Raw genomic sequence first — 27,367 nt, 5'->3', positions numbered from 1 at the left:
AATTGCAGTTGTATTTATTACGTTTTGTAAAGATTCAATTTATGTTTTAATTGCTGCAGTTATTGTTTACTGGAGCAGAAAGTTGGGGTGTGTGTGTGTTGGTTTCCTTTCACGTTTGATGGATCACTTCTGCTCTCTGTATAGTCAGAGAAGAGGCTGCACTTACAGTTCAAGAACACCAGGTGGCAGTATTCGCTTTACTGGCTTCCTACCAGGCTGTGTGATTGAAGGAGTCCACTGTGGACCAAAAAAAAGATAAAAACAACCATGCAAGCTTTCCAAAAGACAAACATCCCAAACAAGTGAAACAGCGCACATATATTTACATATTAACACCAATGGCATTGTGAGCATGCCTGTTCACCACACAGAGAAAACCTGCAGCTGAAAGCAGTCGACAGTAAAGCAGCAGCCACGGAGAGTCACCATAAAACACAGCGCTCTATACACCGGTTCATATTTACAATTTGTATATGAAACAAAGGCATGTGACTTTATTTACTGTGTCAGAGTACAACCATGCATGGTTCACCGTGAAGCGCTCTGCTGCCGTGAAACTCCTCTGTTACTGACGTTGGCCTTACAAATTAGGGAACGTGAAGCAAAACCGACCGACACCGATATCAGAGCTGACACGTCAAACAACTGCGAACAACATTAAAGAGCTGTTACCGTTAAATAAAATACAGTTTCTTCTAGGGAACAACACGTTGATGAACATTTCCAACCTTTTTTTTTTCTTTTTTTAAAGTTTGCTCCATCAACACCGAACATGCAAGTAAGTCACACACAAACCATCGACGTGGAAGAACCAGTTTTCTTATCAGCTCGTGCTGTCAATCCAGTGACGATCAGAGGAGGAAAAAAAACATCCGACAGTATTAAGACCACTTGGAAATATCTTCGGAAGCATTAGGCAATCATTATTGCACGGAGAGGTATGTGCGCTTTGAGACAGATGGGCATAACCGCGGAGTTTTAATGTCAGCGGTTAATGAAATCGACTTGCCTGAATTTAATAAGAGCAAGCAAACCTGACATGCGGGACTGCGCGAGAGAATAATTAAACATTTTCCCCTCATCAAACGTCCCGGCGTAATTATTCTTCGTGAGTGGGCTCTGTCCACGAGGAGCATTTAGACCGAAAAGCATTGAAAGGACGTGAATGGTTGCCAGTACTGTGAAGAAAATGGTTTCAGCTTTGTGTTGGGGCTGTTTAGATCCGAGATTAGAGTATTGATCTGTGATTGTGGACAACCCTCCCCCCACCCCATCCCACCTATCTGGGCATGATGTTTTGAATTATGACACAAAGGAGGATATGGATCCGTCACAGTCATGCAGAACAATCCTTAAAACATGCGATGAGACGTCCTTCATCCCGGGTCTTCAGGCGGTCCCTCTGGTATCAGTTATAGGGGAGGAAGCTCGGGTTCATTCCTGCAGCGTGGATCCGGGCAGCTCGTTGGTCAGTGTGTGCCAGCGCTCCACTTTCTTGCCCTTGTTCTTCAGACAGTCTATCCAGTGCTGCAGAGTCTCTCCCTGTGAATGACACCCTAAGGATACCCCCCCTTACAAGGGCAGAGACAGAGCAGACAGTCAGAGAAGTCAAGAAGAGTATAGCAAGCTCCAGTACACAGCTTCTGAATATGTGTTGCATTGTTTTGTTCCATTTTATTTATAATAGAGCTCTAAAACAAAGAGGATCAACAATGAAACCTCATGTTCCAGGCTTTTAATGTTTTTTTTTTTTGTTTTTTTTTATTCTAATCAGGTACTAATTAGACCTGTACGTATTTTTTAACTTTGTCTAATGAAGTGTGTTCAGATTGGCCATTAATCGTGCTGAAAAATTAAAATGTCAGTAATGTTTTTTCTTTCTTTTTCTTTTCTTTTTTTTAAGCTTAGGTAATGGGTTGGAAAAAACAGCTTTGTCCAAAATACACCCATAATAAAAGACATTTGCATAACTAACAAAAACCGAAAAAGCAGAAAGACTTCAAGCCGGATTGGTTTCTTAGTAAAAAAGGGGAAAAATGAACACGGCTGAGTCAAGTTCCCCTCTTTAAATTCACTGGCAAACAGCCCATTGTGAATGGCTCTCCAGTTTTAGATCTAATCCCCATCTTGTTTTTCCAGTGTGATGAAGCACCTAGAGTGCGTATTATTTCAGGTCGGGAGATGTAGTTAGTTTGACTCATGAGCATTGAAAGTGTGTATCCATTTCCATATGAAAATAATCCCTAACAAATGCCATTCTTCCAATTTGAGGAACATATGCCCACAACCTGACTGCCCATCTGCTTCAGAAAAATACCACAAACTGTATTTTTATGCAACATTTTCGCACCCTCAGTAGAAGGTTTGGCGCTGAAGTCTTGAACTAGGACATGTTTGTCACCGTTTCTGTTCATAACTGTTATGCACAAAAGACGTTGGGTTTGCTCATGTCAGGATCTCATCTCTGCTTTTGCATATGATGTTGTTCTGCTGGCCTCACTGATCACCAGCTTGCACTGGGGTAGCTAAATGTGAAGCAGCTGGAATGAGATTTAGCACAACAGAGTCTGAGGTCAAGGTCCTCAGCTGGAAATAGGTGGAGTGCCCACTCTGGGTCAGTGAGAGCTGAGTGTGAAAGCAAAGCTGTTGGTGAACTGGTCGATCCACGTTCCTAACCTCACCTGCGATCACAGGCTTTGTGTAGTGACCGAAAGAATAAGATTGCAGATACAAGTGGCAGAAATTAGCTTCCTCCTTCAGGTGTCTGGACTCTCCTTTAGTGACAGGGCGAGAATCTCGGTTATTTGGGAGGGGCTCAGAGTAGAGCTGCTGCTCCTCCACATTAAAAGGAGGCAGTTGAGGTGGTTCAGGGATATGACCAGGATCCCTCCTGGAAGCCACCTAGATGAGGTGTTTCGGGTATGTCCTACAGAAAGGATGTCCCGGGGTAGACCCAGGACATTACACATCTCAGCTAGCCCCACCGTCCCCCATAGAACTGGTGGACATAACTGGGAAGAGTGTCTGGGCATTGCTGCTTAGGCTATTGCCCAGAAAAACAGCAGAACATGAATGGATGGACGGACATCTTCATTTGCAAAATAAAAATGTAGAAAAATGCCAATGAAGAATTCAAACTATTTACCTTAAAAGAGCATTAAAAATGGAAGTAAATGTTATCAAATGCAAGAATCTTAGGCCAAACATCTAAAAGTAACCTGTAGCCTCACTCGTGGCATGAACTTACCTATGAAGTCATTGGATTTTCCTAAATCATAGTCCCACACGGTGACCTCCAGCGTCTTGGTTGCTAATTCTGAGAAGGAGATCTCATAGAAAAACTCCTGAGTAAAGACAGAGTGAACAGTCAGAAGATCTCGAGCACACAAAAGTCTCAGAAAACTTTTAATGCAGCTAACTGGTTGGAGGATACATTTAAAGCTTCTAAATGAGCTGCGCCTTCGCTTTCAGTCATTACTGAAGTGGATGATGCGTACCTCATTAAACTCTGGGTTGAGAGTCTTTTTAATGACCGCTGTTTTGTGCTTGGATTTCTTGTGGACGTCTGGCTTCAGGTACCTGTGACAGAAGAATATTTTACCATCGTGTATACGAATCATTACTGTTCATATGTCAAAGCACTGGAAGAAAGAATAACAGTCACTGCAAATACCGGGCACGGCTGTAAAGGTCAGAGGAGGAAATCATGATTTTTCTATAACTGTTGAGGAAGAGCAAAGACTCAGTGATTGCTGTGTTACTCTTACTTCATTCTTTATTCTAAATGAATACACTATATTGAAGCGCTAATAAGCATTAGATCAGCTGATTCCCTGTATTAGTTTTTGCACTAATCTAGCCAGCTGGTAGCTGTAGCTTCATATTGAACAGGCAGTGATATCAGTCTTCTCTAATCCAAGTCCCCCATCGATCCCCTGAAGGTTTCATGTATTATTTGTTAAACCCACTGTGGGGACTGATAAGTATGTCCTTCACCAGCACAGCACAGATTGTAAATTCACAGCCTCCCTTTGCGAGCTGTCATTAAATTCTCAGGATATTTTTAAGCCAGCTGGAAGCAGCGTGGCAAAAATCTCTATTCACATTTGCTTTCCACCCACCACCCACAGCTCAGGCTCGAGCGTATGTTCCCACACACTCTCAGACACAACAAAGCATCTGGGAAGATGCTCCCGCCAAAGGGCAAAGATGTGAGCACGCATCCAAAATGAAACAAGATGCGTGATGTGTTCCTGTGGATGTGTGAGGGATGCATGCGTAGGTTTGGTGCATGTAAAGCGAGAGAGAGAGAAAACCGGAGTTTGAAGCATAACGGGAAAAGAGAAGGGAGATTAGTGTGTGCGTGAGGTGAGGCGAGGCGAGCGTGCTGGCATTTCTGTGTTTGTGCGCGTCTGTGTGTGTGAGCGTGTGAGATGGGAGGCTGTTGAGTGTTTTACTTATTGCAGAAACAGCCTCAAAGCCAGAACCAGCACTCAGGAAAACACTGACATGAGACGAGGGGCGATTTTTAAAGCTCATTTGTCCACTTTATGTCAGTTTGCATCATTCAAAACAGAGACCCCCCTCTCCCTGACACCGACACAAACACACACACAGTGACACACGCAGTCTTCATCAGTGAGTAATGAGAGGACCTCTCTGACAACAATAGCACCCAGATCTGTTTTTTTTCTAATCCTGGACCTCCTCCATGATCCAACACACCCATAACATTAGATCATGTCACTGCCTTTCAGTCGGTTTCAAGCCTGTCAATACCCATACAGTCTCATAGTTGTCTTATAGTCATCGTGATGAATGAGTGGCACATTTCCCAGAGGCCCCTATTTGTGTGAAAAGCTGCACTCATCTCTCATCGTTACCTGATGTGAGGTTAACTCGAGCCATCGATCACTCGTGAGTGGCAACAGAAGGTGATTTATAGGGTCAGTATGAGCCAAGGGCCAGTTAAGACCAAACTGGGGTATTAAGGTGTTGAGAGGAGGGAGACGGAGATTGTCCCGAAATGAGGATTGTGACATGTGAGTCCATCAGTCTGATCTGTGTCACGTGTTCATGTGTCAGAATGTGTGTGTGAGCATTGCTGTGTGATAATAATGGTACGTTTATACATGCGGTATATTTTTTTAATTAAATGTATGCATTATTAAAAATAATTTTAAAGACTTGATAATTAGAAATAAAGTCCTTAAATATCACAGACAGGCCGACAATTCATTTTAGTAAAGCTGATAACGTATGACATCACAACCACCTGCAGTAAGTACAGCTGTGTGTGTGTCTGTGTGTGTGTTTATATTTATAATATGAATTGCTATGAGGGCAGTGATCTGAGGTTAAGTGATTAGCCTGCAGGTAAATTTAAAGCGACAGCCAAGATTTGAATCCAGTCGAGTGCAATTCATATTACGGCTGGGATCTTATTGACCAAGGAAATCAATACACTTACTATATCCTTAAAATGATAGGTTAGAGGTGTAAATGTTTTGGTGATTATCACCTCCTGTACCAATATCACAGTATAAGGTAAACATCAAAGGTTTATACCTCAGGTTTTGTTTGTCTGAAAGTCGCTAGTGAACATGAGTAATATTCAAATATCATAACAGATACCATGTCACGAGTGGATCTTTTGCTCCCACTGATAGTCGCTAGGATTGGGTAACTTTTCATATTCGAACAGATACCTGGAAATTTGTACTGTACAGTTTTTGTGTGTATGTGTGTACTTTTTCAGGGTGAAATAATAAATTGCCAAATTCATTATATAATTTTCTCTTAAAAAATATGTTTCTGCTTCTATATTTAAGCCTTTTGTTATTACATACAGAATAAAACCTTTGTGCTTGACCAGGTGTTTCACTCAGATTAGATGTGTTGCTATGACCACCTTTGTATTTTGCATTAAAAATATTCCCGAGTTTGCTGTCTGAGAGCGAGTTAAACCTCTGCATCCTCACTGGTATAATGGTTGAAGAAATCAAGAAATCGGTAAAGAAATATTGGAGTTTTATATAATAACCTGAGAATGAGGCAACATAGGCGCTTCATTTTGATACCATAGGTGCATCTACTAAAAACCTCGAGTTCGACGAGTTCTAATCTCAGTGATCTCAACGTCACGGTTACAGATTAAGTTTTATTAAAGTCTTAAGCGATAACTCAATAAGGAAGTCACCTAGGATTCTCAAATAGATGTCATAGAGCATCAAGCCCAATTTGGATGGTACGCTGAAAAGTAGTGAATACTGTACCCAGCCCTATTAGTGACTCGCCTCTAAGCTGGTATGCGCCCACTTCACAATGCCGATGTTTATTTTCCCATTGTTACTACGAGGCGCTCGGTTTTTCTGGCATTCTCTGGTTTCTGGTTTCCACATCCTTGCTGTTCTCCTTGTGTGTGGAGATCTCTTAAAATCTAAGGGGTTACTTAAGCAAACTGCCGAGGCTTTGCCGCTGCTGTAGGTTGGACCATCGAGAAATAGGAATAGCATTTGGGGTACTCCCAGTCAGGGTTGGTTCAAGGACGTGGAGGTTTAGTCTAAAGTATTTTGGCCCATCATGAAATTCAGGCGATGACTTGATGGCGTGCTTACGTTTTAACGTAGGGGTCGGAGAAACCGTTGACGTCCATGGCTGCCAGATGGGCGCAGCGCTTGACGCCCACACACAGCCCGCCACGAGCTCTCTCCTTGGCCTCGCCCTTCAAGTCGCCATCGGTGGATGGCGGGAGGAACTGGAGGCAGAGCAGCAAGCGTCCTCTCTCCTCTAGACTTCTCTGCTGCTCCGTCTCCCACTGAAAGAGAGACGACGGACAGAAACAAATAAAATCATAGAAACGGCAAACGAGCAGCCTTTGTAGTTCACACATTAGTGACTCGGCCTAAGCTTCAGGGTCAATAATGAAAATGAGGTAGCAGTTTTGTTCCACGACCTTCAAACCTGCCATAATCAATGAGGTTTTTTTGTTTTGTTCTGTTTTTTGCATTATGTGTGATTTTAAATGTGCAGTGTAAGAGAATTAGCAGCTGACTCTCTGGCCCTGCTGAGCCTTTCACTAACTTATTGATTGTTTTAGTGGCCCCACGACTTTATTGGTTTCTTTCTCCCTTTTGTTTTCGTCACCATTATTTCTAGCCACAGAAAGCAGCTGTTTACAATGAAAAAGCCCCGATAAGCCCGATGCATGCTCCCTGCAGCATTAAATGACATACAGACAGACAGTCAGCGGCAAACTGGTGAACAGAGTGGTGTGTTTGGAAGCAAAGGAGCCAGATTTTCCCTCAGGAGTGAGTGGAGAGCTAAACAAAGCTCTGAGGAGTGTTAGGACTGCAGTGGTGGACTGTAACGGTTCATTAGTGATTTTTCCTACCTTGAAGCTGTTTCCAGCCTTGGTTCAACGCAAAGCTAACAATGCAGACTCACTGAAACATGATTCAAATGAACACTCATGTATTGATTTGATATCCATGACTGATGTATGATCACAAAACCAGGCTCAGTTGTGGAGGATAGTAAAGCTAGTTCTCCTTCTCGCTTAATGGACAGCTTGTGTTTCTCACCACATTCAAGGCTGTTCAATTAGTCCGCCTGTTCTCACATCTTTCAAACCCGCCCACAAATTTATTTCCTTCCCATTTGTCTGTCGCCCTGCGAGAAGCTGGCTCCACACTTGATGCATGTTTATTTCCACCTCCCTAATGAGCTGCTCTCTATCGATCTGTGAAGGTCCGAGCTGTTTTCTTACCAGGTACCCGGTGCAAATTATCCTCACTAATTACAAGTTTTTTTAAGTCCCCTGATTGCTGACGACAGATGGTAGACTGGTTGTTGCCAGCAAAGATGAGTCCCAGAGAGAGACACAAAACATGGGAGACAGGAAAGGCAGCGTGATGAAAAGAAGGGGCGAAGCTGTTGAAACAATTTAAAAAAAGGGAGGCCGGATCTCGAAGGAGATCAGTATGTGTGACATATTGATCTCCTTTGCTGTGTCCACCTCTTGCCTGAAGATAAGACTTAATGAGAGATGGAGCGATATTACAGGAGACGTTTAGTGGAGATACAGTAATGGTAGATCTACAGTGCACCAACAAAGACAGCTTTTGAAAATCATGCACCTACAGCGATGCAAATCCAAAATAGCAAATGCTTCTTTCCTATAAATACCGTACATGTACTGCTGCTGCTGGCCATGAGGGTGAGTCACGGGCCCGTGAGAGCGCCGTCTTCCCCTTCTTCACCCTCGGTTGTTGCTTGCTTTCTTTCTTTCATCTGTCACTTTGAATCTATTCTGTTGTTCCGCTTCTTGTCAAACGCTTTGGTAACTATTTGATGTTGTCCATAGAAAATACAAAAGCCGGGAGCGACCAAGTAAACTGACTTAGAGGCTGATGTTTCACTTTGTCCAGGACGGGTCTTTGCCGTTGGACTGAGAGCGCTCCTGAAGTTTGTCTCTAAGCTCTTTAGATGAGCTCAAGTGTTAGATGAAAGTCAGTGAGCTCTTTAGGTGTGCCTGCTTTAATAGGAAAGCTACATCACAGTGATGAGCATAAAGTCCACTTTAAAGCAGGACTGTATTACCAGTAGCCTGTGGCGTCTACTTTAGCACATCATCGTGTGTTAAGCAATTAAACAATGCGTTTTAGCCAGAGTGTAGTCAGTGCATGATATTGGCCTAAGTTTACTTGCAAGAAGGGGCAAAGGTGGCAAACCCAGTGGAGCACACACAGACGTTTATTTAGGACTCCTTTATCATTTGATTTAAGTACACTTGATATTCCTAAGTGTAGTTTTTCAGTGTTTGGGGTGAGTGTTGTGAATAGACCCACTTTAACCCAAACCAAAGTCCTTTTCAAACTCTTACCAAGTGGTTTTGGAATCTAAACTAACCCAACAGTGACAGCAAAGGTAAAGAGCATGTGAGGATAAATGCAAGTTGCACAGACCCTACTTGGGCGGGAAACCGCAGGGGTGTTCTACGAAGCGAGGTTAATAGGTTTAGGTGGCTCTTTTTCCTGGCTAAATCACTGTGGTAGCTGTGAACACATAACCCGGTCTGGTTCCGAGTTTTCAGCAATCAGCAGGCAGTTTTTACCGATTTTTCTATTTACAGCCTGTTTTAAGTGCAATATTGATTCTCTATTGGTTGAATATGTCTTATGTTTAACATTTACAAATATCCAGTTTAAAGTTTCAGAGCTGTAATGTGCAGCTGTCATGTCAGAAATCAACAGCAGCACTGAGAGCGCTTTCATCGATAAAATAATCAAAGTGTTTATTTTACCACCCAGCGTGATGTAACCCCAGATTAATCACTTCTCTGCAGCATTAATCTCTCGTTTTATTTGCAACAGTGTTGCATTTTACTGATAAGATCTCTGGAGTAGGTGATACTCACAGGGATCATTTTGTGCCCAAGAACAGTCATGTGACCTCTGAAATGCCCCCTTTCAGCCTGCAGCAGAGAACCCAGCTTAACAGAGAAAGCTTTGTGATGCGTGTTATCTCCACCTGGGGTTTTGGGTCTTGTCAAATATAAATAAATCCTGACTGTGTTGAACTTCGTTGGTAGTATACATCTCTAGTTGACAAGCTGTCTTCTTGGCTCTTTAAAGAAATGTTATAGTTAACATGAGTATCATCATGGTGATGACGGTGGTAATCTTTCGTGATGATGCACATGAAATACTGTACAGTGCACTAGTTATGCATGCGCCCTTCAGGCAGAGCTGCAGTAGACTTCCATTTACAGAAACGTCATTCCTGTAGCACTTTTTTCACGTCTGCTCAGAAGACTACCCTAAACCTTGTTCTTCCTGACTAACACCAGTGCAACTGTCCAAATGTCCACACACCTATAATTGAGAGATATTTGCAGACAGTGAAGTGAGGATAAGAAATACTGGAAACAAAGTTTGGCTGCTCTCGATTGCGTCACAGCTCAGCTCTTTTCCCGCACAGCTGGGATTCTGCGTCTCATATCTGCGTTGTAACTGTTTTCACTTTTTGAGGGTTGTCAAACACACAAACAGATCCGATGAAGAGGCCGCTCGGAGGAAGCATTTGTTCCGCTTCATTTCTGCTGCTGTAAGAGTTTAAGTGAGAATTTTCAGGACGGATTCGGTAAACTCGACATTTAACGGCTTGTTACACGGTTGTGTTCCTCTCTAATTTACAGACTTGATTAGGAAGAATTGCCAGTGTTTCCTGCACTCCCCCACCCCTCTGTCTGGTGGGGACAAGGAGGCATGCTGCATTTCAAAATTCCCCCACGTGAATCAAATCCATTTAGCCAGGAGCTGCTCATTTTGGCCTTTCGGTGTTGCAGCTGTCACTGACTGACTAAATTTAGGGATAATGCTTTTTTTTTCTGGTCATTTAAAAAACAGCTTGGGGCTTAAGGGGTAAAAGTCAGTGTGTGCATGTTAGTTTAGTTTATGCAGCTTTTAAAAGAACAAATAAAAAAGAATCATTCTTCAGCTTACAAATGAAATTTTGATTGGATGCGAAATAACATAGCTCTGCTAAATTATTTCCACTCCAACAGCTTTGTTTGCTTTGTTGTGTAATTATTTTCAAAGATAATATTTTTTATACTGATAAATTGGATAGAAAAGTAAATAAGTAGTAAGCACATGTTGTACTTCTGCTCTAGCTAACTTCAGATAAATATAGATGACTAACTTTATAGAGGGTTTTTATCACTACCCTGTTTCTAGTTTAAACTAATACAAAAAATGCAATTGTATCACGAGGTCACTTAGCCCTGTTTTGAAAGAGGAAACCAAAAAAATGGGTGTTGTTCTTTAAGACAGGATGAAAAATGGACTGAGGGGACAGACAGGAGGAGGGTCATGTTGAACAGAACAGACAGAGGACTCGGGGTGTTCACCTCTCGCAGGTAGCAGGAGATTCCTCTCAGGGCTGTGCTCATCGCAGTGGGTGAAGGCAGCTGGAGTCGGAGCAGAAAAAAGAGGAGAGGTAAATATTGAGGTGGAGAAGACTGAAAAGCAGGCAGGTTGGAGGAGCAAAGAGAAAGGGACGGCTGTATCGAGCGGAGAGTGGAGCCACTTTGAAAATTACATTCCTGACACAGCGTCTGTTCGCGGGATGACAGAGGGGCTTTAGCGTTTGATCGCAGAGTGGGCACCGGCCTCAGAGGGCCAGTCCAATACCAGCAGCCTTCCCCAGCTCAGAAAGAACAAAACCCAGCGCCCTCGCAACCCCTTTTAACACCTCTGCCCCCGATCCCTGTGCACCCCACTCCCCCCGCTTTTATTTATTAATCCATTTGTTTCTCATCTCTCTGGCTTGCTCTTGCTGTCTATTGACAACTCTCCGCCCCCTCACCTCCTGCTCTTTCTCCTCACCTTTTATTCTCCCGGTGTTTGCAGCTTTTTTTTCTTTTTCCCCCACATGTGACCCGGATGACATTTAACCTACACGAAAAGCTATTTGTGGGTCATGGGAGTGGAAATCAAATCCACTTCTTTCTTTATCAAGTATTTGTAATTCCAAGGAGGCACAAATCATCTCAGACTTCACATAGCAAAATCACCAAATTCCGGAGTAACATTCAAATGAATAATAATAATAACAATAATAATAAATTTGCCAACTTAGTCATACATTAAGAAATGCTTAAGTGGCAGAGTTTTTAAAGATTTCTTTTGTTATTGAAGTAAAATGTAAGTTATACAGTAAGCTGTAGATAAACCTTGTAGTTATTATTATGCTGACTGCTGCTGTGTCTTTTATTTCATTACAATAAAAGATACAGTTTTAATGTCTGTTCAGTCTGACAGTATTTGTCAATTTAAGCAGGAAAACTGAAAATTTGCTCTAATACAGCTGATGTGCCAAAGCAAAAGAATATTTGGAGAAAATGATCTGAAAACAACAACAACAACAACAAAACAGATCGATGTAGCGAGTGCTCTGATGGTCCTGGATGAATCCCGAGCGCAGTGGTTTTAATTCCAATGGTTTTTCCGAGCACAGCAGCTCATTAATGCTGTTCTGTATGCAGACAAAGCGTTCAAGTTTGCTAGATAAGATCATTACGACAAGTCGGAAAATGTAAATAATTGATGAACTTGCAGCTGCTGTGCCACAACCTGATTTATTGATTTATTTTCAGCCAGTATGGATCAGTATTGTGATGCTGCCACTGTCAAACGAAGCCAAAGGAAACATGGTGACACTGGCCATGTGAACCTTCAGCACATCTTAAAGCTGAGGTTTTTACTAGTTGCATGCAGGCTGGTTATACTATCATACTGAATGATGCTGTGCAATAATACTTTAGACGATGTTGTTATCTACTTTGTAGGAACTGTTTGGGAGAGGCCTTTTTTCTGTGTTCCTATGCACAAAGTGAGCTCTAAAATAGATGGTCTGCCCAGTTTGTTGTGGAATACGTTGCCTGGCTGGCACCGAGCCCCGACCTTCACCTTCTCCCACACTTGTTGGATGAATTTCAACAGCCACTGAGAGCCACGCTTTATCCAACCCAGTCACTCAGATTTAAAACTGGGTGGAACGAGTTTAGGGCCTAACATTTTTAAATGTAACTTTTTTTTCCATAAATGCGTACATGGGTGCAGATTTGCCATCAGCATTCAGTATTAACATTTGAAAACTTTGAGGTCATTTTTCTAAATCATTAGCGCATCTTTCTTTTCCTTCTTCCTAATCAATACCTTATAGAGCTCGGTCATTTCACACCATGCGCTGGCAGCTGGGATAGGCTCCAGCTGCTCTGCAACCCTTAACTAGATGGGCCTTTTTAGAAAATGGATGGAATTAATGCTTAATAAGTTATTGGATTTTTCACAAACTGGCAATACAGTTTATTTCTATAAATGCAGTTATTGATTTATAAATCTAAAGATGCCACAGCCACACCGCTTGTTTTTTTTAATTTAAATATGAAGAGACCCAGATGTGTGATATTCATCCAAGTGAATTGATACATCGATCAGGCACAACATTAAAACCACTGACTGATGAACTGATATGGTTTATTATCTCAGTACAGTGCAGTTTTCTGCTGGGAAACCTTGGGTCCTGGCATTCGTATGGAAGTTATTTTGACACCTATCACTCACTTGAAATTTGCACACCATCCACACCTGACAATGGTGCTCCCCGAAGGCAGCTGCTCTCCCAAATAGGACATCCTGTCACTTTGCAAATCTGGCCAGGAATGAGTTGGGGTAACACAACAAAAAGCCCAAAGTGACAGCCCAACCCACAGACTCCCATCTGATCCAGCGCCAGAACAATCATGATTCACATCCTGCAGCACACAGGATGCACCGCCGGCACCAGACACCACAGGACGCCTCCAGAGGTCCTCTGTCCGAGACCCAACTGGTCAAGGCCATTGTGACTCACATGAAGGGTTGCTACACAGTATTACAGATGGTTTTATTGTTGTGGCTGACCGGTGTGTGTTACCCTCTGTCATCACCTCATCCCCTTCTTTCCCTGTGCCCCCCCATCTTTACTCACAGCTATGAGTCAGACAGGATGCCTCAATAAATACTGCTGTACCCCCTACTGTATCATTCATCTCCCTTATACGCTTATATTTTCCTTTTTCCTAGTTTTATAGGTTCTGTCTTTCTTTTTTTCCCCTCCCCCCCGTTCTTCTCACAGGAGGTGGATGCTCCAGACAGATGTTAAAGTGTTTGGTCTGGTCAGGCTTCACACGGCGCAGGGCCACCCGCGACTCCCCAATGAACTCATTATGTGTCAGCTTGTCTTCGTCGCACACGGACACCCTGGGAGTGAGAGACAGGGAGGGGATGGGGAGGTAAAGAATGAGAAATGAGGAGAGAACGATGGGCAGAGCACAAAGCATGAACCAAAATGGGAGTAGCTGGTTACTGCAGTGGCATATTAGGGCCATTGTAGGTATGAAATTCAATTACAGAGCTGGGTGAATCTATTTACAAGGGGAAAAACTATAATCCTGAAATTTTACACATTTTAAAGGAAAGGCTTAAGAAAACACATCGCATCACTCTGCAGGTGGATCAACGTCACCGCACCACAGACGCTGGTAAAAGAACATGAAAAAAGGGAATGCTGCATCCACATGCTGGTGCAAATAATACCTCTGCAGCTGTTCTTTGTTTCTGATGCTCAGCATATAAATGAGTATATTGTTTTCTTTTGAAGAGCATTAGTTCACAGTAATATTTCTGCAAAGTCTGGATGATAATGGCTAAAATCACAAGGATTTCTTTATTGGAGAGTCTTGTTTCAATGGCAGTGTTTGGACCAACATGGCAGGCATCTTTACGGATCTGAACAGCACTGTGAAAAATTCTTTAGTTACACCTCATTTCTTAAGATTTTGCTTCCAAGGAGACGGGATGTCTTGAAAATTCTTAAAGTGGTCTTGAGAATTAGTTCTCCACGTTTTCTGAAGGTCTTTCAAAGTTTTTCTTTGGACATTGAACATTTGTGAAAAAGCAGCCAGTGTATTTTTTTTTTGTTGTTGTTGTTGTACCTGACCATTTTCAGAGAATTTATTTTTTTGTTAAGCCACTTAACAGTGTTGTGTCCACACATAACAGGCAACTTAGCAAAGCTACTAACAGAACACTTTCAGGGATTTTGTGTGTTTTTGTGTGTCTCCATTTCTTTAATTGAATCTATGAAACACAAAGAGAACGCAGTTTGATAGATAAGAAAATATTTTTGTGTCAACAAAAAAAATTTGGACCGATTTCCAAAAGGCAGTTGGACCAAAGCTTTGCATATCTCTACATGCAGTCAGGGCGTCTTTAAAAAATATGTGGAAGCTGAACTGCATTTCAAACTGCGTTTCAGGCAGTGGTGTTGGCGATCTTGTCAAAATTGATGGACACAGAAAAGAACCATCAGGTTTTTATGCCATCTGAAAAGCATGAACAGCTTCATTTTTCAGCATGACAATGCTCCCAAACACAATGCCAGTGCAGTAAAAGCATACCTGGATAGTGCGCTACTGTGTGGTTTCCTATCAATCATGGATTGGCCTCCCTAAAGCCCGGACCTCAACATTATTGAAGCGGTGTGGGATCATCTTGACAGAGAACATAACAGAAGGCAGAAACATCCAAAGAAGAGCTTTGAATGTCCTTCAAGGTGGTCACACCAAATACCGACTGACAGCATATATTACAAGATTGGATTTCTGCGTATGCTTGCACGTTTTAACAAGTCACTGCACCCATTTCTCATTTTCTGAGCAAAATACAAAGAAATGAGGCATGAGTCAAGGGTTTTGCATAGTATTGTATAATTTCTGAGATAATTCAAAGTTTTACTAAAAATATAAAGTTTTTCTTTAGTCATGATCCGCCTCCCCACCACCCTTTTTAATTTTTTTTAGGCCTACAATGACCCTGATATGCCATTAGTGATTAACAGTGTAGACAGAAAATGTAAAGTAATCAGATGAAGAGTGCTTTTTGTGTGTGATGGTGTGTGGTAGTCAAACACAATATCATGAGTCATTTTAGGGAAGGGAAATCACTGACATAAACATGACCTGAATAAAGTAACACAGTCAGAAAGTGACCTACACTACATGTAAATCAGGCCTGTGTGTGTGTTTGTGTGTGTGCAGACTAGAAGTAATTACCATTTTCCTCCAGCAGGAATTTATATAATGTGAAAGTGCATCATGCTAGGTTAAGTCAATCCATATTTATGGGCCTGGCAAACTTTTACACCTGCCATAATAGTGCCTGAAATGGACTAGTGGGTGGGTGGGGAGAGCGGAGTGAAGGAGATGCAGGGATGCTGTGTATGTGAGGATTTAGTGACGTGATGAAAACAGGCCAGTCTATTTAAATGAACATGTGAAGTGATATGTTACAAGCTAACTGAAGCCCAGCGCCTTTTCTCTTTATGTAAATGTGAATGAAAGACATACAATGGGAAGAAAGAAAATCAAGAAAGCGATCTGCCACAGGAGAGATTGGTATATAAACATGCTGCCTCTCCATCTACTGCTTCATTTGGCTTCTTACTAAATTCATAACCACAGGTGTAACATTTGTCTTCAGTTTCTGATAATAAAAGACAATCTGTTAAAATACTGAGAGTTAATATCTAGCTTAGTGACTTAAGTTTCCTTAATCTGAAACATTGGGTATCAAAAAGAAAAAGACAAAACTAATGATGAAGAGAGGGGGGGAAAAAGATGAGTGCAGATGAGAGCAGCAGCTGGCGCTAAGGGGAGAAAAATGGTGTAAAACAGCTCGAGGGTGAAGTGGTAAGTGAGAAAATGATGGGTCAAAGAGGGAAGAAAGATGGAGCCATTATAATACCAGCTGGATGTAAGGCTTCACTTACAGAACATCAAGTAATGAAAACATTTAAGTGTCATTGTGACAGCTCATGATTGCTGACGCCTCAGACATCACTCATAATGTGAACCCTAGCAGGGGGTGGTGAATCTGATCTACACATACCAGCACCACCTTATAAACAGATGAAGTCTCACTGTGACTGCCTGCTGTCTATTTCTGGTAGAAAACTTTATCAAAACTTGTGACTTTTTGAGTCAAACATTGATAAATAATAAGATAAAATACCAAAATTTTGATTCTTTAGTTCTGCATACTTTAATATTTTACTATTAATTTTGACTTGTGGTCCTACACACGGACTGTAATAATGCATTCATTTGAAATGACCACAAGGGGGCGATACCTGTGGTTACAAAAACAGTTGATTTAGACTAAATCTATGTCCTAACTGACGTCATAACACCACAACCATCCACCAAGTTGTTGTGGTATGCGTTGACCGGATGTGTAGTTACATCACATCAGGTAATGTAGAAGGTTACGGCGTAGGGTTAAAATGAGTTTCCCGTTTCAGCGTAAGTTAGTCCTGCTGAGGCATAATTCTCTCAATAAACCCACCGTGTTCACTTTGCATGCTGCTAGTAACGTCATCATAGTCATGTCCATTAAAGTTCAGTGTTTTGGTGCTGGTACTCCCTACAATATGCTCCTGAATGATCAGTGTCCCCAATCAGACAATACCTTCACATCAGCACTAGTTAGCAAGAGAAGTGGTTTTTAAATCTGTTGCAGCATCCTGCTCTGTGTAATCTGTGAATCTGAGTTTTCTGCTGATATGTTATTAAAATGGTGGTAAAAACTGACACGATCCTACATACATGTCTTCAATCCGGCTGTGACAGCAACACAAGTTACATAAGAGAGGTACAAGACCGACAGAAACGCGGCTTGGGTCTATTTGATGGCAACTTTGTTATAAGGTGACGTTACGATCATGCAGAAATCTGTGGCAAACGGCCCTTAACTTTTCCTTTCACACTTTCCTGATGAGTTATGGACTCAGTCGCTCATTTCGAGTGGGGAAAAAAAGCCTAAGGTGTAAATTTTTTTTCTCTAACTTTCAGAAAGATCGTGCAGAAAGATGTGTGATTTCACAGTCAGATCGACTCCTTGCTAGTCTAATCTAGTTTCAAAACACCAAGATTCTCATGTGGCTTCAAAACAGGACTTAAAAATCTAACAGGTGACGTCACAGTAGCTACATTCATCGATTCATGCTCCATAGAACAGAGATGATGATAATTGATAAAAAAGTGCAAATTGTTTTTTGGGTTTTTTTTTAGAGGAGGTCAGTGTTTGGTTAAATGGTCTGAAGTACTCTGCTTTTATTGTGATGTTACATATACTTGTTTTAATACTTAGCCAAAGGCTGCTTAAATCAGTGTTCGAACAGAGTAAGAAACAATTTTATTGCAATTTTAAATCATCATAACGGGATAAGCTGTGCAGTCTCAGCATGTTGCCTCCAAAGCTTAGTGTCACCTGATGCCGGTGGCTATAGCAGAGAATATTGTGAGGAAGTGGAGACGAATAAGAGGGCGATATGTATTATGCTAAAAACAAACCCTACTTAGCCGCCTATTGTATCCATCCTGCTCTCCAGCATAGCGACAGCTGTTAGTCACCAAGAGCGTCAGCCATTATTACTTTACTGTTTAATTCATCGCTGGTCTAAATATATGATTTTTTTTTTCCAGACTAGAAAAGAGAAAACATTGATCTGGGCAGCACAGTTTGTTTCTTTGAGGCGATCACTGACGATCACCTCATGAGGTACAAAGTGTTACACAAGGATATGGGCGCTAGCCACTTAGCACGCTGACTCTGGTAGCGATCCATGTAACTACCGTAATGACATTGATACTTTTTTCCTGTTTATGTAGCTAAGTAATTTATAAAATACTGATGATTTCTTCTTCTGCACAATGATTTTGCATTTTCTTGTTGTCCCTTTTAAAAGCTTTTATTTGTCACATTATGGGTTAGTCACACTAGAGTAAAAAGAAAAAAAATCTCCTAGCAACTAGTTGCCCAGTGACTGCATTGAATTTTTATTTTAATGTATTTATTTTTTTTTAGCTTTTAGACTTAAGTTGCTACCCTGCAATAACTTTGTCACTGTTTGTGGAGGAATTTCTCTTTCAGACCTATGAGGTTCTGGCTTGAATCTGAATATCAGAGGCAACAGCTTTTTGCTGATTTATACCATTTACGTTCTATAGTTACACAAACAGATCGCATGTAATTGCCAACTTGACCCCATTCAGTTGCAAACCGATGGCATCTCATTGCTACTTTGCTGCAATAAAGTTGCTCTAAAGTTGGAGTGCAAGTGATTGCTGGCCTGGTCCTTGTCTTCAAATATTTCAAATCCAACAAGACCAGAGGTTCATTGCACAGACTTACAGCAATTTTGGTTGTGTCATCGTCTCTAATCACTGTTTTCCCCAGTGTGATTGTAGCATTAGCTTGTAGCATTAGCTTGTTTTGGAAAAATCAGAAACTCTTAAATTCTTAGGAGCTGACACCAAACGTGTCCACAGTGACTGCTTGTCAAGTTTTAGGTTGAAATGATCGTTTGAATCTCGCGCTCTCAGAAGTTTGTTAATTTTAAAGACGCACTGTATTTCAAAGATCGATGGTGACATGTTTCCATGTTTACCTAAGTTAAACTTCCCATCTCCTGATCTTTACATGTCTCTGCTGAATTAACACTGCCAGATTGTCTAATTTCCCTGGAGAGATCATCCGTCGATCCTATTTAAATCCCACTCCCATGTGTGCCACGGCAAAGTTTTAGTCACAGGCAGAAACAATTCGCAGCTTTCGTCACTTCTAGAGGGGGGTCAATGAAATTAAAACACCCCGCGGAGCTCAGTCTGACCTCAATCTGTCACTGCAACTTGGAAAGAGAGAAAGCAAAGAGCCAGATTGAATGAGAGACAAAGAGAAAGGAGTGGTTAAGAACGAGTGAGGGGAGATCTTTTCTGATCCTGGTGGACAGGAGAGTGTGAGGATGGGGAGGAATAAAGGTGAAGAGGATCTCAGGATCAGTGGAGATGGAAACAGAGAGGGGCAACATGGCAAAATGGAGAAAACCCCATAAAACCAGGAGCTGAGATTGAGACGGATGATAAGAAAATCCTTTGTAAAGCACGGGTCAGCTTTGCGATGGGAAATGATAAACAGAAAGGCAGGGCATGAAGAGGACCGAAATAGCCTTTCCTAGAGCAAACATTTACCGGAGTGTTTTGCGATACATGTCTTCCTCAGTGATTCCACAGTAGGTGAGCGTCTCATTCCACACGGGATTCAGCGTGTTGCGAACAGTCTTGGTCTTCAGCTTATTGGCCTGTAAGCCATGGGCAGAGAGAAGAAAACAACAACTTAATGCCAGGCTTTGTCGAGGAGAGACAAACAGAAAACAACCTCTGCGAGGAAAACAAGTTCAGTTCCTACAGTCTACAAGGTCATTTTGCCTCATTGCCGATTTATTGGTCTGCACTTTAGTTTTCATTGTATAACGCTAAAAAAATGCAGCATGAATTAAATCTGCACTTCAGAGTCCTTGTGACAGGATGCTGAAGGTCTCTTTCATTTAGGGACAAAAACTCTGTTCTGATAAGAAAATCAGACCTTGCAGGCGCCCGGCAGCAGATGCAGCTTGACGTAAGGATCAGCCAGACCATTGAAATCCATCGGCTTTAGACCCTTTTCAGAAAAGATACAAGCCATGTAAAAAAGAAGATCACAGTACAAATGTTCAACATCAGTACTGAATTTAAAACGACTAACAGACTAAGACTTGAAGGGTTCTTTTTTCTTCTTCTTCTTTTTTTAATCAGCAGAATGAAAAACACATGCTGTTGAGTTGCATCTCGTTCAGCTGCAGTGGCTCTAATGGAGTTTTCCGAGTTCGGGATTTACCTTTGCTCGGAGGACTGTGCAGTGGAGGGAGCTGGTGGCTTTCTCGTACAGTAGGTCAAACTCTAGTGTCCCCAAAGAGGCTGGAAGGCAGTTAATAAAAAGTCACACACACACCAAAAAAAATCTGTGCCATTTACTTTGGTAATTGCTTTTGAGCTGATGACTTTATTATCTGCAAAACAGATGGAGAATGATGGCAGGGAGAAACACAAACAGCAGATGAGAAGGGAAAATTGAATTCGCTCAGACTTTTATGAAAACATATTTTCTTTGTTTGAAAGGAATACATAAAATATTGCCCTTCTTGTTGGGAGTTGATAGAGAAAGATTGAAACTGTTGTCAAATCCGCCTGCAGTACATGTACTGCTACAGCCAGCAGCTGGGTGGCTGACCTCAGCATAAAAGCATGGAAACAAGCTAAAACAGCTACACTGCTTCTACCCAAAAACACACAAAAACCCATCTAGCAACTCTTAAACTGAATAACATGTTTTTCATTCATCCTTTGTAATGCTTTTCCTGTTTCCCGTAGAGGTTGACCTCTAACGTAGTACCCGGAAATTTCTACAAAACTTTATACTCGAGTCTTGGTACATGTTTATGATTGCCCTTTTTTTTTAAATCATGGTATTTAATTGCTTCCCACCCCAATAGGTCCAGGAGAGGTGTAAAGGGGAATTTATAGGCACAGAGAATCCCACTGCATTTACATGAGTCTCCATAACAGTGTGTCGGGAGACGCTTATATTCATCTAAAACTACATGGTCCTGAAGATGGACTACAAAAAGCACATCGCTCTGTGCGGTCTTAGCAAAAATGGGATCACAACCTCCTTGCAACTAAGAAAACTGAGAGGTTTCTTGGTGACAGAATTGAATTTTTTAACATTTAGTGACTGACTACAAGTAGCTGCAGAGACCAGCTGGTTTGTGAGAGGTTGATTGTGCAACACCCTCAGCCTGCAAGGTTGCCTTCCACCAGGCAACCTGGTGATTAAAAACCTTGGGACTAGTTTATAACTTGACTAAACTTAGTTGCTAAATAGTTGTGTTCTAGTTATTTTCTTATATAAAAACAAGGTTGTCAAGCGCCTATGTCTTTCCACAATTAAATCATCGCCCTGCAGACTGTACATCAATATGAATGCAGGAATTTGTGAATTTCAGATCTTTGAGGTTCTGGCTGGACTCTGAATGCATGTAGTTTTTGTGAATTTACCGATTTAGCCAATTTATTGCAGTTAATTGCAAACAAAATTGCCATTTTATTGCCAACTTTATGTGCAAAAGTTGCTCTGAAGATGGCAACTGACTGAGCGGTTGCATGACTGGTCCCCTTCAAAGCAACCATCTGAAAGACAATGAAATTGCAAGTTCATTGCAGATGTCCAGCATAATTTTGGTCATGTTGTGGTCTCAAACCTCTGAATTCACCGTGTCACTGTTGCTTTAGAAGGCCAGATTAATAAACTTATATTTATATGATATATTCTGAGGTAATTTGATAAGGAAAGTTGCTTTTTTTTTTACAATAAAGTTGGAGCCATTCTGCAGACTATGCAGTGACACTATGTTCTCAGACTGACACATGTGGACAGCACATGTGCTGATAACAAATGCAGCAGTATTGGTCCGGCTCTTGCCGCTGTGCAAAGTTCTTTCAATATTTCAAGCAGTGAAATGGCCCGCAGTAAACCAGATGTGCGCTGACTTAATTTTATTTGCTCTTAGATTAGGTTGCTTCAATGAGACTTCCAGGTGACTCACTGTTATCATCGCTGTCACAGCTGTCGATCTCAATGGAGGTGTCCATGCTGCTCATGGCTGACAGGGAGCCCCCACCCCCCGCTGCTCCCGGTAACTGTGGCGACAACAGGCCGCTGCTCCCCCTCCTCCTCCGATGGGCCCTCCAGCTTGACCTGTGCTGCCAGGGCTGAGCGTTGCGGGCGCCGCCACCTGATTGGGCGAGAGTGGCTCGGAGAAGGAGGAAGTGGGCGAGAGGCGAGGGAAGTAGGCGGAAATTTGACGAATGGGGCGTATGGGGCCCGGGCAGACATCGATGGCCATGTGCTCCTGGATGGTGATGCCCAAACGTTTTCCTTTTCGCACAGTCATAGGGCTGGAAAGGAGAATATTACATTAGTGTATGCACACAAAAGAGTGAAGACGGGGCAATTTCTTTTCCTCAGCACTGAGCTCAGTGAGGTGTTTGATTACAAACAGTCTCTGCTCCTCTAGGATTTTCGTTTTCAAGAACATATCTAAGGATGTTTTTGCCTCACAGTGCTTTCCTGGTGAAAATCTTTCCAGTGTAACTGGAACAGTTTTAAAAGATGACATTACATTTAAGATGTGCATACATTTGCATTTCAATTAAGCAGATCTGAATGAACCCAAGCCTATCAGAGAGGATAAAAGATAATGGACAACGAGGGTCTCCTCCATATCCTAATCATCCTCGATGAAACAGCAGTGTGTGTGAGAGTGTCTGAGCATGCATCTTATCTATAAAAATCTTTTCAGAATCCTCTGCAGACACAAAGGTAATTACATAAATCTTTACAGGCTGAGATGGAGAGAAGATTCCCGATGCTTATATAGTGTTGTGGTTCCAAGGAGTGGAGCTGACCACGAGGCTGATGTGTCTGCTCTTTTCCCAAAATAAAAAAAAGAGGGGGTGGATAACAAATATCTCATAGCTTTTGTTTTCTCAGCAGGGCTTGAGGGGCCATTCTGTCCTCTGCAGTGAACTGAAAATCCCCCCCTGGACTACCGTCGCTGCTTTCTCTGCATTAATCGATTGGAACTGAGAAGTTAATATTTGCACTTACTCCGTGTTTGCCGTGCACGTCGAGTTCAGCGAGGTTTAGAAACATAAAAATGAGATTTCAGACAGGGAAGGCTCGGGGTTCTGTTTAAGTATTTTTCTTATTTTTAAGCTCAGTTTCAAGGTTTTATTGGATGAAAAGTAAAAAGTGAGACTGTCTTCATCTCTCTCGGTTACCTCTAATAGCCTATAAAAACATTAGAGTTTCTTTAAGGTTAAACATGAGAATAGAGGCATTTTAATGATTAATTCAGAGAGTATACCTATATTTTCTCTATTTTCTTTACATTTATCCCTTCTAAAGAGCAGATGCCAGTCTTCTATAACACTAATTTTTGGTGAAGGTCTTGCGTCAGATTTTGTATCAAAATTCAAAGGACTCGACTGAATATAGACACGAAGCCCCTCTTTCTCTGTGAAATTACTAGTTATGTAACATAGAAAACTACTTGGATAAGGTCAGTATATTCAATAAGCTTACTGCTTTCAAATGGTTTCACCAGAGAACTATTAAAAGGGTCTGAAATTACATGTCACGAACTGCAGACAGTATGAAAAATTGGACGTAGCTTCTGGGTCAGAAAAGTGGAGCTGTGGTTGCAAAATGATATCTAGTTGTATAGAAGTCTTTGTGGACACTGCCCTCACGCTTAACCTGTGTAAACCCTTTGCTGTAAAGTTTATGGGCTCAGTTGCTTATTTTTGGGTTATTCTGAATGAAACATTAAGTCAGTTTGTACATTTTAGTGAAAATCTCGTGGGCCTCACCCAATCTTATATTTTTTTACTGAAAAAAATGCAAAAGAAAGTGATGTATTGAAAATTTTATGCAAAAAACATAGACAGCACAGGCAGTTGGTTATAAATTGCTAATGCTACCTTAGTGTTAAGGTCTGTGTACGACCCACATGCCACTCGGAGACAAACTTCAATCAGTCTAGTAAATTTAGGTCAGTGTAATGAATAATATCACAAACTGACCACCACCTATTAACAGTTTTAATTCACATTTTATATAAATAAATACATTTATATAAATATGTTGCCATACACACTTCAAACATGCATAATTTCGAACGGAATTTCTCACAATATTGCGGCCCCCAAGCACCTGCAGTACCTCCATGGCCCACCAGGGGGCTCCAGCTGCAGCTCACAATAGCATCGATAATACAATCGACCTACAGTGTACTCATTGAAACATGTTTTTGATAAGTAGTTAGCCGATGAGTGTGTGGGTTCACAGCCAGAGCTGCTCCTTGCTCGTGACATCTGGTTTTAAATCACCAAGACGGCGGTGACAGAAACGCTCCACCGGGTCACGTCACATGCCACCAACAAACATGGTGGAGAACTGGGGATGTTGAATTTTTGATGAGCCTGTCATGTCCATATTACAGGAGTCACTAACCATGTATTTATTGTTGACAAGATTTTGAAAAAGACACTCATGGGTGAGCAAAAATGTAGCTACAGCAAGCAGGCGGTTACACTTGAACTGTAGTAAAAGGCTAGCCGACTATAACCAAAGGTCGAAATCATTGTGAAAGTAGCCACCAAAACGCTACAAAGTGAGAATATTTGTGTACCCGTCCGGTAAAACCACACCCTGCTTTACACTTGAACAGAATCGGACTAGTCGTTTTCCAGCTACCATTCTTTATGCTAGGTTAATGGCTGCAGGCTGTTTTTGGGGTCAAAGCTAGTAAACAGATTCATTTCCGAGACTTCTCTCATCAGGACACCATCATTATGACCAACAACTCCCCTGGCTGTCAGTGGCTCTAAATTTGTTGTCTCTGACCGTTGACCTTGAGTAGAATTGCGGGCACCGAGGGTCACTCGTCATACACGATCTGGTCTCACTGCTGTGAGCACAACAGCGGGTAATATACACCACAGATAATCCAGCTCTTTCTTGGCCGGCGTTGAAACAAACTGTTGAAGCACGCCGCAGTGTGCCACGCTGCAAACTTCCCTGACTCATTTGACTGAAAGGACTTTGACAGACTTCTGGCTCTGGGATGGGAAATGATGGACATCTTGCCTTTTATAAACCAGCAGCTGTCATGTTTTTGGTGCCACAAGAGCACATTTAATGACATCTGAAATCCTGAAAAACACGGAAAAGCGCTGCCGCTCTGTTTTAAAGCTCGATTAAGCAAAGCAGAGATATCCTCAGACTTGTTGCACGCAGAGTCAGAGTTAAATCATTTAGAGAGAAAACAAAGCAATAAATCACTTCTGTCTGACTATAAAATAAACAAAACAAAACAGAAGCCGCCCACGGGTGAAAATGAACTTAAGCGGTGGATTGCTTGATATTAAGATGAAGGTGAAAACGAGTCAGTGAGCTCTGAGATGTTGATTGACTAAAATTTATTGATGGATTAATTCAGAAGTTCTTATAAGAAAAAATAAGCCAGGAAAGCGTGTGCGTGACACACACACACACACACACACACACACACACTGTGCCATAACAGCATGCACATCTGCAATCACACATGTAAATACACTTCTATGAGTAATTAATTCCCCTAAAATTACACACAAACACACACACAGCAGCTTGTTGGAGGGTATTGGTTGATATAATGTGTGCAGTCAGTCCCCACCCACCCCCAGTTTTGGCAGATGTGGCCGTAAGCTGGAGCAGCCTGAGCACCACCAGCACCACCAGCACCACAGGCATCAACAGCAGCACACGTACACCCTAGAGGCCCGGCGGCTCGCAGCTCTCTGGGAAGCAGAAGCTCTCAGGGAGCTCAGGACTGATCGCTCTCACGCTGCCAGCTGGAATCTCTCTCATCTTCTCGTTTCCTCGTCATCTTGTTGCTGAGAAGTCTGGCTGCACGCGCGTGAGATAATAAGGTGCCGATTTCAGCGTCACACTTTACAGGTTTTTATGTGCTGAAGCACTACTTTACATAATTCCTATATGCTGCAGGATAATGTGCCACTGTTTTCCCACAGCTACACACACACACTGTCCCTACATCAATTAGTTATGCAATCACATACAGTAGAGTATTTTATGCACGGCCCCCTTGTACTTATGTTCATGAGGTTACATAGGTTTCCAGCTTCAAGAGGGAGGAGCGACGCTGCCACAGTCTGGCGGTCAGAAATATCTTTGCGCAACATGCAATCTCCCCTCCTCCCCTTTTAGCTCCTTCACTTTAAATTAGAGTCATATCACAGGCATGGGGGCTCTATTCTTCAACCTCTGCCTTCTCACCTCCCCTTTCTTCTCCTGCACTCTTTATCTCTCATTATCTCTCCATTAGTCTTTCACAGACACCTTTATTCCACCTGTAGGTACGTGAGGATTTCTCTGTCTCCCGGCTGGTTTTCGTCTACTTTCCCCCGTGTCCTACATACAATGGGGCCCCTGCGGCAGGCTCCGTTCACCTTTAAATAACAAGCTGCTGGCTGACAGGCAGATGGTATAGTACTGTGCTTTCAGAGTGTAGCTGCTCATTAGAGCTTGGTACTCAGCATCATCTGCAGCTAACCATCGTGACAGTCGGCACTTATAAATTAAGAGCCAAGTTATTTTCAGGCAGCCAGGAACGGGAAAACTTGAGTGAGAGTGTGACAGGAAGGTGTGAAAGAAAAGTGAAAGAGCAGACACATGCCACATGTTGCACCTCACTGCTGTATGCAGAATGATCTGTCTGGTTTGTGATGCATTAGTTTTTTACCTTAAAAAGAAGCAGACGTGCACATGAACCTCACAGACAAAGTGAGCATGCAATGACAGCAGCGGAAGGTGGCCAACAAAACGTAAAACCAAACATTTGAGAAGAAGTGCAGGTGCAATTTAAGAGGAATAATAAACATTTCCAGCTTTGGCTTTAGATTGAAACTATCTGCATTTCAGAATAAAAGAATAAAAATGGTGTCTTACCTCAGTGATAGCGTAAGTGTGAAACTCCTCATAAAAGAAAAAGAGGAAGAAGAGGGGATTCTGGTGTGAAGAGGAGGAGGAGACTAACAGGTGGCGGAGCGGGGAGCAGAGAGTAGGGAAAGAGCTGAAGAGAGAAAGGGAGAGTGGGGACGGAGCGAGCGCAGATTAAGATGAAAATGAGGAGCTGAGGGGAGAGAGGAGAGCGGCATGCAGGAGGAGGCAGAGGAGGAGGATGGAAGGAGTCAAGAGGATGAGAGAGAAAGAGAGAGAGAGGCAGGGGGCGAGTTGTTCCTTGACAGTCTGCT

At 42.1% G+C, this 27,367-nt stretch overlaps 1 protein-coding gene across 1 annotated transcript; it reads right to left on the bottom strand.

Moving 5' to 3' along the window:
• Positions 1-217: 217 nt before the first annotated feature.
• Positions 218-27,367, bottom strand: LOC100705548 (double C2-like domain-containing protein alpha). The gene is given in 12 exon segments (XM_003458727.5): positions 218-1,571; positions 3,248-3,344; positions 3,498-3,579; positions 6,618-6,817; positions 10,913-10,972; positions 13,682-13,808; positions 19,637-19,746; positions 20,031-20,105; positions 20,322-20,401; positions 22,090-22,206; positions 22,209-22,441; positions 27,063-27,367. Coding segments are annotated over 12 exon segments (1,350 nt in total). The 5' UTR covers positions 27,095-27,367; the 3' UTR covers positions 218-1,434.

This window comes from Oreochromis niloticus, linkage group LG8, assembly GCF_001858045.2.
Source record: "Oreochromis niloticus isolate F11D_XX linkage group LG8, O_niloticus_UMD_NMBU, whole genome shotgun sequence".
Classification (NCBI taxonomy): domain Eukaryota; kingdom Metazoa; phylum Chordata; class Actinopteri; order Cichliformes; family Cichlidae; genus Oreochromis; species Oreochromis niloticus.
This window is presented reverse-complemented; position numbering and strand designations above follow the sequence as displayed.